The sequence below is a fragment of the Ornithodoros turicata genome, unplaced genomic scaffold (assembly GCF_037126465.1).
Source record: "Ornithodoros turicata isolate Travis unplaced genomic scaffold, ASM3712646v1 Chromosome211, whole genome shotgun sequence".
In the NCBI taxonomy this organism is placed as follows: Eukaryota; Metazoa; Arthropoda; class Arachnida; order Ixodida; family Argasidae; genus Ornithodoros; species Ornithodoros turicata.
The window spans coordinates 404-17,201 of NW_026999338.1; the positions used below are offsets into that span (position 1 = coordinate 404).

The 16,798-nt window shown below is 48.2% G+C and overlaps 1 protein-coding gene across 1 annotated transcript; it reads right to left on the minus strand.

Annotated features, from left to right (window-relative positions):
• Positions 1-374: 374 nt before the first annotated feature.
• On the minus strand, positions 375-14,580 carry LOC135373168 (uncharacterized; the record flags this gene model as incomplete). Its single annotated transcript, XM_064606413.1, has 5 exons — positions 14,394-14,580; positions 11,348-11,482; positions 9,419-9,519; positions 1,686-1,738; positions 375-517 (listed from the first exon to the last, which is right to left on the minus strand). Coding segments are annotated over exons 1-5 (619 nt in total), but the record flags the coding sequence as incomplete, so codon positions are not given.
• Positions 14,581-16,798: the final 2,218 nt, after the last annotated feature.

Sequence of the window (16,798 nt, forward strand, 5' to 3'; positions counted from 1 at the left end):
ATAATGGTCAGGATATTGCGCGTCGAGAGATGCAATTTATGCGGAATTTGGTCTCTCTCAGTTGTCCGCCAGCTTATATAGGAAAGCATAAAGCAGTCAAACTCAAACTACTCTACTACTGAAATTCGAACTTTCAAAACTACATTTTGATTCTTCTGGAACATGTTGGTTGGAACATATTCCTTATCTGCGGCAGTCTCGCATGATTACGATGATTACGATGAGGTACACGCTTCTGTATGCGGGCCGACAGGATGGCGGCGGCCATTACGATGAAGTATGCCAAGCGTATATGCGCGATTCGCGCGAGGCGCGTGTCAAAGCAATAAACAAAACTGTTCGCAAATCGCACAGTGCGGCAAGATGATACGTACTTCCGACTGACCCAGAAACAACGTGTACATCTGGCCAGAAATAACAGGAGTGTGGCTTTATGCTATTCTTGCAAAGATGAAGCCTCTTCAGAACAGCTTCGTCTTGCTTTTTGCTGAATATTAGCCGTACCTCGTACGCGTCCCTGAAACAAAAAAAAAAAAATTTTATAGCACCACAGTGAAGTGTTTAGGATCCCTCTTATGCTAGTTGGCAGCCAGAGCAGCATATTATGTATAATAAAGCACGTGTGCAATATACGTGAAGCTGTTGCAGCGCGTCATAAGCTGCATTTACATGGTATGATATGTCGACTGAAGATCCAAGTCGACTGATCATTAAGGTCGACTCCCGATGGCTTACTTAACTGTCGACTAAGTCGCCATAAAACTCTCCAGGGTCCAGTCGACTTATGCTCAACTGAAGCGCCGACCTCATGTTTGAATTGTAATCTTGAAATTTAGACACGTTACACACAAGTCTAACATCGCGCGAATCCGTTTGCTTCTCAAATACATTTGCCGCCTTTCGGCACGCAATTGTTTTCATAATCACACAACCGTCACTACTTTTCTTTTGAACGCACGATGTGGATATCTGCGCCGTCAGCTATTCATGTTCTTCTTCCTCCTCTGCCTGTGGCTGTCATCCACCTACTCTACTACTCTGAGGCGAATGGGGACGAGGCATCCGACAGTGACGTATGGGAAATTGCTCAATAAGTCGACTGACGCGGTTTACGTGGCGGAGTTCAGTCGACATTTGTCTTCTGTTCAATAAAGTGTTGGAAGAAGCGCATGTGTTGTGTCCCTCTCTTAAGCCTTCGTCATGTTAGCGCTCAGCAGTACCGTATTGGTAAGGTGCGCAAACATCCAGGCACTCAAAGGAATTTTCAAACATGCCTGGCGCACGCTCGGTTACAAAATTATTCTCACCTGCACGCTGCAGCGCAGTCTCATCAACGTGTTTTTGTTGTGCTACGCACTTTCTCCTTGCACGACTGGGCCTCACCAGTGCGCACGGATGCGAACAAAAGGTAGCGTTTTCGGGTTACATTTCGAAATGCAAGAGTCTTCAAGTATAAAAAAGTATATCAGTGTATGAAACCTGCAGTAACAAAAGATCGCAGTTTTAAGGCCCCTACTGTTGCTAGGCGAACTCTGGCGTACTCTGGGCATAATTCTTGCGGAAGTTCTAGCTGGCTCTAATGTCTCTCCCTTCCTTTATGCGGGCACGTTCACAACGGAAGACGGCGACGCGCAACAGCAAAAGGAAAAAGCAACGACGAAAAGCAAGTTATACTATAAACTTACAGACAGCTGACGATGTCTAGATGCAGGAATTCCGGTCCGAACAGCACGCTCAACTGAAATGAAAGAAGAACGTGCCCACTATTAGGTAATGGCTGTGATGTTCTCGTCACGGTTACTTGTCTCATGTTTCTCTTTGGTGCTTCTAGGAAAATTCGCATAGAGATATAATAACATTAAATAGCTTGTAATCATCTGAAGCACATAGCTGATCCTCAACAGGATCCTAAAAAATACATGGGAAAAGAGCTGCGCTGGACATGAAAACAGCCCTAAGCGTTACCTGTTAGAGTCATCAAGTCTCACGATGGTTAAACACCTGAACCTCATCGGCTCCGGCTGAACATTCCCTTTGGTTGCGTGCTCGTACATAGTAACAGAATAGCCTCCTCAAAAGACTGCACCCTAAGTAGTGTGTCAGAAGACATCGAGTGCATTGAACAGATTACCGGTTGGCGTCTGGACATCAAAAAATGACTCAGTGAGTCGCCCCATTCTGTGACTTCTTTCCTGAGAACTCTCGTGAAGTACATGTCCTTTTAAGTACGTGGCCACCCTAAGCGCCCCGTTCTAGCACACGGAACGGTCCAACCTCTCACTATTTTTTCTGATGTTTTCAATCCATTTTTCTTCTACGAAGTACCGTATATTCTCACGTATATGGTCGTAACTTTAAAGGGGAATGGAAGGCACCTCCAACGTGTATTTTTACCGCAATATATGAGCGTAGTACCTCTAGGAACAACTGTCACGCCGAATACAACCACTGTATTTGAATGATGATAATCCATCGCCAGGGGTGACTGTCTTCCCCAAACAACAACAAATAAATTAATGATAATGAATGGGGAAATTCGCCACGTAAGGTGCGGCTCACTACCCCAAGGCACAATGGGCAGGATGAGATGTGTCCTGATGATAAGGTGATGAACGATGCTAAATAGGGTTCGATAGTCAGTGGAGTCAATAAGCCATCAGAACGGTAGGCAAAAACCTCAGCACACAAAAACACACACAGCACAGAGGTACGCAGCCACATCATAGGGTAGAGAGGCGACCAGTGTCCGGAGAAAAATCTTGAAGTACTCAAGACCTTGGCGATGGACGATCTGGTTAGACCAAGAGCCGAGGATGGTTGCCAACGTACATGGTACGGCCGTGATCGATTGCAGGCGACACTGCAGGGAGCTGCTCTTTGGGAGGTGTAAAGATGTCAGTGGAGGAGCACATGCTTGGTATCCGCCAAAACAGCACAGCGAGAGCAGAGCATAGACTCGGAGCGGCCGATCAGATGCTTGAAATGGAAAGCAACCCCGAGACGAAGCCTGTGCATTAGCGACGCAAAATGGCGAGGAACACGAGAAGACATGGTGAAGCCAAAGTCAGGGTCCACTTCACGCATCACAACTCTTGATGGAATGTCACGAGATCACTGCGCATGTGCGAGAGGCCTCACCACATCATTTAGGAAGGTTCACCTGTAGCCTTTGGGGAGGGTAATCCGCACGCTTGATCGGGAATGATACGCAGCTGCCGCAGCCTCGTCAGCCTCTTCGTTGCCGCGGATGCCGCAGTGTGCAGGAACCCACTGGAAGTAGTTAGAGTGCCCGCTGATTTCAAGACGGCTTAGTTCCTCCAGTATTTCCACGACCACTGGCGCAAGTGATCCACGAATACCCATGTTCGTTATACACTGGAGAGCTGCCTAGGAGTCGCAGTATATCACGCAGCTACTGATAACGGCGTACGGAATGAGTTTGTTTGAGGAAGAACAAAATGGCATGCAACTCTGCAGACGTGGGTGAGGTGCGGTACGAAGGACGGTATGCGTTGCATGACGACATAGTCGGAATTGTAAAGGCAGCACTGGAGCAGTGTAAGTTGGTCGACCCATCTGTGAATACTGCAGTGTGCGAAGGGTAACGGCACAGCATCATGTCTAGCGCAAGTTGTTTCAACACGGGTGCTGCAACGTGATCCCTCTTGCTCTTGAGCCCAGGAATGGTAGTAAAGATTGAAGGTATCGAAAAGACCCACAGAGGAGACCTGGGTACGACTGATCTGCCAACAAAAGCCGGTAGCAACGGCTTTACAGCAGCAATGCAGCGAGAAATGTTGCTCTGCCTCCGCCTTTCGGGCTTCGAAAATAAGGGGTGACGACGGTGTTCGGCGACGAGGCGTAGATAATGGTGCACAGTTTCTCTGAGACGTAAGACATCTACTGGCAGCTCGCGGGCCTCTGCTACCACCATGCGCGTTTCAGCGGCGCGGGGTAAATCGAGGCAGATCCTCAAGCTTCTGGCCAACATACACCGAAGCCTCTGTTCAGAAGTTCTTGAGATGCCGTGTAAGACCAGGAGGCTGTAGAGAATGGTTCCCCGAACCAATGTCCCATGAATCGATAGGAGCGCTTCCTGATCAATCCCCCATGCAGCGCCAGCGAAGCAAGAAATGACAATGGTCCAGCGTTGAACTTTTGCTTCCGGGTACCTGATTTGGGCGCTCCACGAGAGATTGGCATCCAAGATAACACCCAGCAATTTATGGCACTTCACTTGGCTGAGTGTATTATTGCCTAGCGAAAGAGGGAAATCACTCATGGGTTTCCGCGTGAACGGGAGCACAACTATCTTCTCAGCCAGCCTTGCCAGCTCGTCCATGCCAGCCTTGGTGAAGTAATGCTGAATAGCATCCAACGAGTTTTGAAGGCGGCGTTGAATCGCTGGCCTTGATTTACCGGTGGTCCAAATGCACACATCGTCTGCATACAGAGAGCTGAACATTGCGATGAAGGCAACGCTTGATATCCGCCATAACCAAATTCAAGAAGATGGGACTTAATACACTTCCTTGAGGAACGCCTTGGGTCAAAACTGCTTTTTGCGTGTCACCGTTCCGAGTGCGGACGAAAATTGTTCTGTTGGACAAGAAGCTCGCCACCCAGACAAAAAGTCTGCGAGACATTCCAGCCCGGAGAAGGGTGTGCAAAACATAAGTATGACTGATCGTATCATAGGCACGTTTGACATCAAGGAAAACAGCCTCGACAATCCTCTTGCAGCTCTTGGCGACTTCAACAACAGTCACAAGGTCCATAGGGGAGTCAACTGAGCTACGGTGCCGACGGAAGCCCGCCATCTCCTCAGGGAAAACGTGACTCCTTTCAAACCACCATTCCAGCCTGTGTAACACCATCCGCTCCATCACCTTATCAACACAACTGGTAAGGCTAACAGGACGGAAAGAGGACAGGTGCGACGGATGCTTGCCAGGCTTCAGCAATGGGACCACTATGACTTCCTCCCAGCTGGAGGGTACCTGGCCAGATCTCCATGAGCTGTTGCATATAAACAGCAAGGTTCGAAGGCCCTCAGCGCCAAGATTTCGAAGAGCTGAATAAGTGATCCCGTCTGCACCAGGGGACGACTTGGGTCGGGACAACCGAAGGGCAGTTTTAAGCTCTGGCAGTGAAAAATCCGCATCCAGCTGTGCGTTCGACGGGAGCGTTATACGCTCAAGATCCTCGCGAAGTTCAACCATGTAGGTATGAAACGTTGCAGTTTCCGCAGCTTCCGCCGCCGCCGCCACAGTTCCGCAGAAGTCCAGAGGTACGTCTACCTCAGACTTGTTGAAGATCAGAGCAAGTGACCCCAATGTATTGTTGCGTGGAAGACCATCGCGCAGGCTACGCGCAACTTGCCAAATTCTGGCTGGTCTGCCGAAGAGCGAAAGCATCTCACAAAACCGGCGTCAACGCTGTCGATCAAGGGCTCTCAACCTATGTTGCACAGCTCTAAGTGAATGACGCGCTGCGACAATGTCGGAAAGTAAGTTCCAAATTTCCAGATGGGCATATAGGAACGGACATTGAGTACTGAATGTGAATTCTCGAATTGTCGCAACTACTTCTCACGTTCCTCCTCGAAAAGTACTTCAATATTCGCCACATAATTGAATCGTTGTAATGTGCTTTATTTATGAGCCAAAAAGAAAGCTCCTTCGTAAGTTGCTCGGTAAATCTGGCAGACAGGAACCCCTACAAAACTGGCAGTGTCACGGGACTGGCGCGTCGCTCTACTTCGCACGCGGAACCACAGTGGTGCCCTGCCATATACCACTCCATAGAAGATAGCATGCCCGGAGAACGCCATGCATTCTGCTCTAGTGCTGCGTGACGTCAACGCAAATGTTGTCATACACGTGACCATAAAAATGGCAGCGCCAGTGAACAGCGCCATAGACAAAGCCACTACCGTTTCTGCGCGTCGTTTTGCAACGTCTTTCGATCCATAATGCGCCTTTTATCCAATATGCTTGCAATTAAACAGCTCGGCTTGAGCATGTGGCCTCATACTGCTCGCCATTCGCAACGATGTGATAACGACGCCGGCGCCAGGGATCACTCAGCCGATGGGATGCACTGAGAATTGGCAAGGACAAATCGCTACGTCAAGTAACAAGCACCGTGCAACTTACACCAGCAAAATGCGTTCACCTAATGATACTACTGGAAAAGGAAACGGCCATCAGGGCGAAAACAGAATATAAACAAAGTCACATGTCCTCAAGATGACGTTTCCCATGACGTCAGCCAGGACAAGATGGCGGTTTCACCACAAGCTACCGCTTCCTGGTGGTTACAAAATCTGGACATTATATCACCCCTGTGCGCGGAATGGGCGGCTCCACGTTCAATCGCTGACAGAAAGGAGGGAAAAAAAGAAAGCGAGCGCGCTTCACTATAGGGCGACTGACATCTCGGAACCGACTCTGGCAGTCCAGGAAGCAGCTTTTCTGACCCGCGAGACCGAAAGCTCTCTTGCGCACCGTGATTGCTCCACTAGTACATTTCGAACTAATATGTCCCAAAGGATTGTAATCCTAGCCCCTATTGCTCCTGATTCTTTTTCCCTCTCCTCGAGTCCTTCCGTATACACACATTTAAAAGGAATATAACAAAGCATCCACAGCGGCCGATGTTTTATGCAACACTATGGTGCTGTGTGTCGTATATTGGATAAACTAACACTTTTTTTTTTTTTTTTACGGCACACCTTTGTACCGTGAAGTTGAAGATTTCGTATTCTCTGGCTGACCTTTTCAGTGACTTTCATCTTTCAGGGTTAATTTCTTAGGCAACTTGATGCCTTGTATGTGATTGTCCCTTCTATGCTGTTCCAGCCTGAGAACATCAGTTCTCTCATCGTGAAGTGTATCTCAAGAAGTACTATAGTTCTCGTTTTCCGGACCCAGCGTGCGTGGTCACTATATTCACGTGACGGAGTCTGAAACACAAGTATCTGAATTTTTGTATATGATTCTTTTCTCTGTTTTTGTTTGAATTTTCTTCGGATATTTTTTCCTGAAACTTTTGTTTCCCAAAATACCTCAACTGAAGTCTGCAACTGCAGTTACCGGAATATTTGTGGTTCGAAGGATGGAGTTTTCGGCACTCGATGCGAAAGTATGTGAGGCTACCATTGCAGACACTGTTGCACTCTGGTGCATTTGGCAATAAATTAAGTACTTTTCATTGTACTTTCAGCTACCTTTTACACCATACTTTTTGGAATTTGGGGACAAGTAGACTTAATTGGGTTCAATTCGTAAGAGCATCCTTGAAAGAGCTTTCAGTGACACGTTAGAGTACAAGAAAACCAGTGGCGCTTCAGATATTTCATTAATGGTAAATAAAACAAACAGACGTGGATATCTAGGGGAGGAAGAGCTAGATGTCGTAACCAAGGCTGTGAAGCAGTTAATCCAAGGGATCGGAAGAGGAGCGGAACCCTAACTAAAAACCGCAAAACACGATATTTTTTGCTGACCCGGGAACTGAATAGAACCGAAATATATATATATATTTCTACCGCTGCGCCGAAATAAATCTGAAGCGGTTACCAGACCGCGAAACGCTTCATGTGAAGTTTTTGCTTCAGAAAGCCAGCCCCAGTGTTTCCATTGCAAACCATGTAGCAGAGTTTTCACTACGGTTTGAAAACCTTATTTCGAGACAAACCAAGTGTCTTCACGAAGTCGCGAGCCGAAACGCACATGAACGAGCGCTCGATGTTGTAGTGATTTCCTTTCAGTCTACCAATGCCCTGGGGCCGCTCGGCAGGTTAGAGGCTGATCGCTCCGCCGCTGTATTATCGCAATGCTTTTCACGTCGTTCTGTGGAAAAATGACATTCCCACAAACATAGCTTTTGACATTGAGTGCCCACACTATCCATGTGGATGTCAAAGCGTCTCTTAGTACCTTTATCCAACGCCCACCGAATTGGGATATCATCAATCTGATCGTCAACTAACAATGCAGCAGACAAGCCGATATCAGCGGATCGACATTGCACGGAGCTATACGATGGCCATGCAGAATGCGGTCTATACGTAAAACACGATGTCCATGCACAGCATATTTTGTAAGACCCTGCCACGCTTGCCTGCCTGCCTGCCTGCTCAACTTTGACGTCTCGTTTTGGGGACTTGTTTTCGTGCAGGCAATAACAAGTCATACAAATAACACTTTTAAGATGTGCTTGTTGGGCGCGTGTGGTACAGTGATTTAGACGGGTCTGTTGTAGGTTTGTCTCGGATATTACATATTTTTTCAAAGCCTAAGTTTATTCTACTAGACATTCAAGATGTCCCCTTTCCTTGCATTTACTGACATCGCAAATACCGAAGCAAGATTTTATTCGATCAGCTTTTGAAGATTAGCCACGGGAAATATCCAGCTTACTCCAGTCAACTTTTCCGTTTATCCAATTTTTTTATGTGTAGTGTGTGTATGTGTAGTATGTATGGTGTGTAGGCATCATTCCTATGTTCAATGACGCCATCAGTGCTGCAGGTCTACAGGAAGTTATCACTCGCGACGAATGTGCTATCTAAGTTCTCCTGATGTATTTTGTTTTCTGCAGGGTCGTTTTATTGGATGCGTGCCTGTTTAATGAACATCATTTTAGTGGTCTTTTAGTGGTCTGTTGGCAGCAAGTTGCCGGTTTCGTCACTTTAAAGGCGTATAGCCCCAAGTAATTCAAGAGTAACTCAATTATAGCTGATGAGTTACTGTAACTGAGTTACATCTTAGTTCCGTTCCTTTTGCTGTAACTGAGTTACTTTCAGAGCTACGTGACTAGTTTCACAGCTCTGGTCCTCAGATTCTAAGTGTCTGTCACTCTGAGCTTGTCGCTGTCAGCATGGTGGCTTGCGCAGTATGCTACATACACTATCTAAAGCCAGTTAGGGCCCTGTGTAATGTCGAACGCTGAAACGGTGCGAGCCTAAGCTATGTAAGGTACCCATTTTTACCTGTTTCAGGATTAACACGACCTTCGTTGCACTCACTGAAAACAAAAATGCACAGCATATGGCACCGTTACGCAGTACACCGTTGGCTTGCAGTGGCGAAAGTAGCCATCACCTTTTCGATGTAACGAAAGACATTGCCGTCACCAGTTACAGCTCAGACTCACCAATTTTTACCCATACAGTACTTGTGTGGGATTTATCAACTTTCATCCCGTTTTTGGATATATCCGCGTCAAAAAGTGGCTACGCTGGTTGCACAGGAGTGTAGAAATACACCACAGTCTCTTTCGGAACGTTTCGATTGGCCGAAATCCACTTAGCGGTGTACTGTTGCACCGAAAAGAGTGTGACTCATGGAATGAGCCCGTTCACAACGTTTTCTAACCACGTTCTCAGCCAAAGCCTTAGCCAGGGGCTCACCGCCTGCGTCAGAAGATCTTTCATATTGCGGCAGTCTTCAGCTACTTTCCATGAGGAGATGCTTCTGTTCAGCTTCAACGACGTCAAGTAAGAGAAGCTTTCTGGAAAAGAAATCACAGATGTAAAAGAGAACCAGTGGGAGAGATGGTATTGACAAACGCGCAACGAAACAGAGGGTCAGGGGAACACAGGAACAAATCAGACCAACAGAAAGCTTTAGGAAAACGCTTGACAACGTGGCCTTCTAAGTACCGCGCGTTTACGCAATCAATTCATGAATAGTATCATGAGTAACACAGCGCTGCAGTAGCTCAGTCGTGTACAATTGTTTTTTGTCGACTTCACCAACAGCCTGTTAACACTGCATAATGAATAGATAAATAAAACCAATTGGAAATAAAATGCCAATAGGAATAGATAAAGAGGCAAACGGATTCTAGAAGTAATGTAGCCTGAAGCCGGAATGCAAAAGGACATAAGACGTCTTTTTTCTTCGGGATCCCTTGGTAAATGCGACTACGCAAGGTCTCGTGACATGCACAGGACAATGCTAGTGCTAATTGCCTGGACATGGGATGCCGTAAAGATACTATTCGTCTACCTTTCAAAATCCAATGCCACAAGAGATCATCAAAGGTATCGCGGACCGTTTACAATCAACTTGATTGTATGCATACAAGCTTGAAACAACAACATGCTGCGCCGCGGCGAAACGTGCCCATGCGTTCGAGCCGATTGGTGGAATACACATCTCGACATTCGCCTGCCGTCTGCAGCTACGCCGCTTCCTTACTGTCAGCACGAAGGTGTTTCGCAAGAACATTGCCAAAACGAACCCCTTCTTGAAGTCCATTGACTCAGCGATGGAGTATACTATTTGCAGTCGTGTCTCAAGGAGGGAAGAGTCTGTCATCCATCGGCTCCGCCTCAACGTAGCCCGCACTCCGTCACAGCTGTTCAAAATGGACCAGCAGGCCACACCCGTATGCTCTACCTGCAACGTTGAGGCAGACATTCGACACCTTCTTCTCGACTGACGCTGTTTCAAGACGTTCTGCGACACGCTCAAGTCTCGCCTGACCAGCCTCGGATACTCCAAAATTGCAATATAACTTAAGCTGCAGCGCTTTTCCACTACCTGCGGGATATTGGTCTCCTCAGCAGCCTCTGACATTGTGGGTGGGACGGCGGAAGGCCTCCGACCTCTGACCTCACATCGCCGCACATGACCGCACATCGAGATTTCGTTGGAGGTCAGCGGTTGATCAGCTGGCTCGTGCAGATGTTCGTCTTCCTCGCGCTTCTGTAGGATGGGGCATTCCCCACTTGTTGTGGCAAGTGCCCTGCATCTAAGGCGAAGAATTAAAGCACTTGCAACTAGCTTTGTTCCAATTGTCGCTGCGCAAACTGGGTTTAATCATATCTTCGAACTTCGCTACTTCACATGCCGATTATCTCACCCTATCCCGCGGCCAGCTGTTCCACTTCCTTTCTGTGCGGACGCTGTGGATACCTTGTGTGAGGTAGACAGCACCACCTTAACCTGTACCAAAACGACCTACCCTGCCACACAGGCACGGAGACGTCTTACGGCGCACTATCGGAGTCACATCGGTCATCTTTTATGCAGCGTTTGGTCCATGGCCTCGTGCGATATCGTAGCCTATCTTTTGTAATCGCTGTCCCATTTAAGGGGAACTAGACACCGTACGGCATGCTCTTCTTCACGCGGCTGAGGTCTTCAACGTGTCAAAGTTACAGATGTCACCTAGGCACCTAGGCACACCTAGGTCAGTCACCTGTTTGTATGTACGGTCCTATTCGCTGCTAGCGTGTCACTCTGAGGGACGACTGAGCCGGAGCATGTTCCGTAAACTTTTTTCCAGCACTGTACCACAGTAATAGACTGGTGACCATCTCCATGCTTACCCAATACACAAGGTCCTTCCTTGGTGGACTGCTCAGAAGAATCGCCTTGGAGCGGGGATGTACAGTTGCAGTGTTCCTCGTTGTTGAAAATGGTGCAACTGCCGAACCTGTGGTGACATTCCAGAGTGCAGTTCCCTGTGTCGGAACAGTTGTTACAGAGTGCATAGTGCTAAGATGAACAAAAAATGAAGGATATATCAAGAAGGGAAGGGCAAATTAATTTTAAAGCGTGCACGTCAGAGTGACTGTGCTTTGGCAAGGAGAACATGTCAAAAATTGAAGAGTTATGCACGTATTTCTACTTTCTTTTCTCTCCGTCGCTATCTGAATATCTTACTATTGCTACCTTTCCTATTACAAGACCCAGAAGTTCTATTGGTATTCGTAATATACATGTTTGCACGCAGGAAGGGCTCAATTATATGTCCTTCCCCAAACATCCGTTGACGTGATGATCGTGATGCGGGTTTTTCCGCCGCAATGGCAACTGCGGTCATCATGCGCCATAGCAGTCATTCGACAAGGAACGTCAAGAAAAGCTCTTCATCAAACGGAGGAACACCCAAGAGATGCAGTTGTCTCGCGCATTTCGATCCTGTGTGATGCGAAGCAATGATTGAAAGCTTATTGGCGTTATTAGTGCGTGCATGACTCTCCGCCTTCTCGAATACAGAGAAGTCATTTTGGTTATCTAGAATTCGACCTCATGGCGGACTGCTGTAGAGCCATGGTGAGATTTAAGCGTACCACACGAGCAGGTGGCCTGCGCAGACGTCAGCGCTATGGAGCGCTAGCTCCTAGGTTTGAAAGTGGCATCCAACCTACAGGTCGATGACAGGGTCGAGACATACACCGCGTCATGTCAGTAGCTCGGCATGCTTGTTTGGACGGTTGTTGCACCTACCACCACCTGCCTCTCACTCATGCTCGCTTCTGGTTGTCCTGCACGGCGCAGACATAAACCTACGGCCGCTCCGCGGGGTACCTTCTCGCGCGTTACGGATAACTATAACAGCGACTGTGGAATGAAAACCAGTAATTCCTGTCTGTTTCCGCCCAAAGCGACCTGACTGTGTCCTCGAATCTGACGACCCGGTTCATGTCCTCACCGAGAATAAACGGAATGAGTCGATTATAAGAGAAACTTGGGCGAGTTGGTGACGCATACTATAAGGAAAAAGTGCAACCGAGGACAGACGTGGACAAAACAAGCAAAGTGGTTGTTGCGCCCACGTCTACCCTCGGTTGCACATTCTGCTTAAAATACGAACGAGTCGGTGTTGCTCCGCGTTTAGACGTTCATTAAAGAGGTTGGGACACTTTCATAGATGTGGTTGATTACATCATGGACGCATTGTATTGCACGCCAGAAGGCCGAGCAAAAAATACAAATTTCAAACACCTCTAGCGTCATTTACTTATTTTTTTTAATGGCTTTTTCTCCTCTTTATAATTCACTGGCTTGCACTGTGGCATGGAGGAGTGCTCAGTCACTCTCCCAGGTGTATATCGCTCGCTGAGTGACCCCTGGTTTGCCAATCCCGTACGATAAGGAGCTGCCCAGAGCTGACGAGCCGCGAACACGGGGAAACACGTGTCCTCTGGTGCTGTCGCATCGTTCTATGAGTATATATATATATAAAAGGAGAAAAATAGTCAATATATATATACATATATACACTCAAACTCAAGTACCAGACGTCTTCACGGGTGGCAGTCTATCAGCGAAAATCAACTGTGCCTCACCGTCTGCTCTCTGTCTGAAGTTTGCTGCTCCTCTGTTCGCGACACAGGATCGCCCAAATAGCAATTAAATTTCTGAAGGTCAGTATCCTCACTTCACTCCTTGACATCTGGTGGACATGCAGGGTAAAAACCTGTACCGGTCGTCGCCTTCAAGAAGCGGCTGAGCCCGGAACGAGTACAGCAAGGGAGCCGCCGATTACAGGGCCTGCTTCACGAATTTGGGTTACTTGCCGAGTACTGACAGAGCGACTGCATTTACGGCAGCCATTTTCGTACAGCATGCTGTCGACGTACGTGGACGTCGAGCATAAAACGTGTTGCCCTACGTGACGTTCGTGCACAGCCACCCAAAAAATGGTCAACGTGACACCGTTCAGCCTAATCTACTGACGTACGCGAGGTGACGAAGACGCTGGACATCATGCTACCACACCGGGACGACGACCTGACCGTCTATGCTTGTAGCTTCGTATAGCACTCCGAAGATGCTCGTCATTTCGCAAGGGTACGCGTACAGACCCACAGCGACGGGACAGAAAACGTACAATCTGTGGCGGCAGTATACCGAACATAAGCTAGGAGACATTGTTTGGGTCTGAACCCCAATCCGCCGACCAGGACCCAGCGAGAAACTATTGCGATACTTCGGCCCATACGGGGTTGGGCGACGCCTGTGTGACCTGGACTATGAGATCGTTACCGACGGACGTCATCAACCCCGATGACGCGCCAGCCCGGAGGTGGTCCGCGTGAAGCCCTATTACACGAGGTAGAGATAATGACAATAATTGTCACACTTCGCTTTTTAGTATCGGGTCGAAGCTTTTCTACCCTGAGGGTAATGCCGCGATGCATGTTTTGTTGTCCTGCTTATGTCATCCTCTTTCGCAGTGAAGTTCGCTTGCCACCACAGGGTATCGCCGCTGGCAATGAAACTCCCCATCCATCATCAACTAATAAAGTTGTTGTTATTGTTGCCACCACAGGTTTCTGGAATGTTCGCATGCTTTTGCGGTAGCGATTTTCTGGACCCGACAGCACTACGCCCTAGCATAAACAAGCCGCACCGATGGCATTGTTTCATCGAAAACCACCCGTGCCACACCAAATAAAAGTATTATTTGTGCAAGCCGGTATCATCAGTTCACCCCGTGATAATATTTTTTTTGGCTACGTCACTGGTCGTGTCCGTATACCGAGCCCTCAATGAACCTCTTTGTCGTCAATGCAAATCGAAACTCAGGTAGAATGAGCAAGGTGTGCACTTCAGAACAGACTAGCTGTTGGTAACGGATCTTACCTGAACAACGTCCGTTTCTTTCCAAGCGGTCGCTGGCACACTTGCACACCGCCACATGTCCTTCCACCTCACAGACTTGGTCTGCTCTACACCTGGCCTTCTCCTCCGCGTTGCACGTTGTTTTCGCTAGCGTATAAAAGTTTATCGGGAAATACACACCAGTAATGACGACGGCACTGTGACACATGTGTAGGATTAAACAAAACAAAAATGAAGATGTAGACGCCAGAAGGAAAGTGAGAAGCGCCAGCCAGCGCCAGGCGAGAGACTGTAACCGTATACTCAGAATCCAAAGGGTATTCTCAAGTGTATTGAGACGAAAGGGCGCGTCAGTTCATCGGTGTGAGCGGCGTTGTTCGGAATCATTCCTTTGTGTACCAAAAATGTATTGTGTATTGATGTGTAACACCGTTGGGAAGAAATAAACTACAGGATTACCCAACATTAATCAGAAGTGGGATTGTGAACACACCATCGGACGAAGACAACAAGCGAAAGTCAAGTAAGCAGACTTCTCGTTGGAATTTAGGCCTAGCTAACAATGGGACGACCGAAGAAGATGCGTCCGCAGTCGGGAGCTCAGCCGCAGGCAGCAGGAGATACATCTGCTTCGAACACTCAAATTTCACCTTCGGGAGATGGCACAACACCAACTGCCGATACAATTGGTCAGTCTGTGCAAGACCCCGCTGACGATTGTGAACATGAGAGCCGTGAGGCGATCACAGATTCTTCTATCACCTGCGAAGAAGGCTCCACCGCACCGAATGTGACTTCGACCACCGAGGGCACACAGCAACTCGATTTCCATGCAATTCTTCAAACCGCGGTTGAGACAGCGGTCAGAGCAGCAATTGCTGGCATATCACCAGCTCTGCAGCAAAACGCAGCGCGTCCTCCTCACCACCGTGTCAACGACATGAAGGATCTCGTTCCCGAGTTTCATCCGGATCAGGACAAGGTGATGACAGCAGAAAGGTGGACGAAACGTATTGACGAACTTGCAGAAACATTTGGCTGGTCAGATCTGGACACAGTTGTGGTGGCTCTTCCGAAACTCAGAGGAACGGCACGAACGTGGTATGAGGGTGTGTCCGTACGCCGTCGAACTTGGGAGGAATGGAAGGAACTGTTGCACGAGTCATTTCCTTCCACATCAGGCCTTCAGTCGCTCTACAGAGAAATGGTCGCCCGAAGGAAACGTCCAGGGGAGACATCAGAAGAGTACTTTTACGACAAGGAGACGAAGGCAAGACAGTGCAACCTCTCCGAGCCAGACGTTATCGAACACATCATCACAGGGCTCACCGACATGAAGCTCGTTCAAGCTTTGAGTGTGAGAGACTACCAGAACACCAAGGAACTGTTACGACACATCAAGAAGATAGAGGAAAGAGTCCAACTCGCCACAGGACAGTCCACAGAAAGGCACCAGAAAGGAAAACCACCTGAACAGTCGAAAGAAAACGCTTCAGAGAAATCGCAGGTACAGGTGCCCAAGTCAGAGAATCAGAAGGGGCAGCCACGCTGCTTTAACTGTAATAAAAGAGGGCATATAGCTCGTGATTGTCCAGAGCCGTCTCGACGACAACAATCACCAGCTGTTAAGGACACAAACGCCAATCGTCAAGCGCGCGACGCAAGTCGGGGATCATCGCAGTTTGTCGTGACCGAGAACGTCAACCCCTGTGGACCCGACAAGTTCATCAAGGTTGCCAAGATCAATGGTTCTCGCGAGGTACAGGCAATGCTGGATACAGGCAGCTCTAGTTGCATACTCCAAGCATCAGTAGCCGTGATGTGTGGACTGAACATTCTACCTTGCGACAAGACGCTGTATGGGTTCGGCTCAAACACAGAGCCAACAACACGCGCTATTGGGAAGGCATCGGTGGACTTAACGATTGATGGTGTGACCGCACACGATGTAGAGGTACTGGTTGTTCGCGACTCTGTGCAGCCGTTTGAACTCCTGGTGGGCCGAACTTGGACAGAACTCCCTCACATAGCCTATTGCAAGGTTGGTCAAAAATTCATGCTGGGTTACAGAGACGAAGAACCCTTCCGTGACATCGACATTGTCTCGCCTCCAAGCAAGCAGCATAGAATTACAGTACAGAGGGATACCATCGTGCCCAGTAATACCGTTGTATGGGTAGAAGCGGAGACTGTTGAACGGAAGACACTTGATGCGCTTTACGTGCAAGAGTGTGGACCGGACAGGCTGTTACGTGTAAATGAGGGCGTAGTCCGTATTCCCTTGTTCAACTGTGGACAGGAAGATTTGCTTTATAGGAGCGGACAGCGACTAGGGAAGATCGAAGAGGTCAATTTGTTACGAGAAGCCTCAGAGGAAGGATCTGTGAAGGCTCAATCGTGCCAACAGAAGGTACCAATAGAAATGT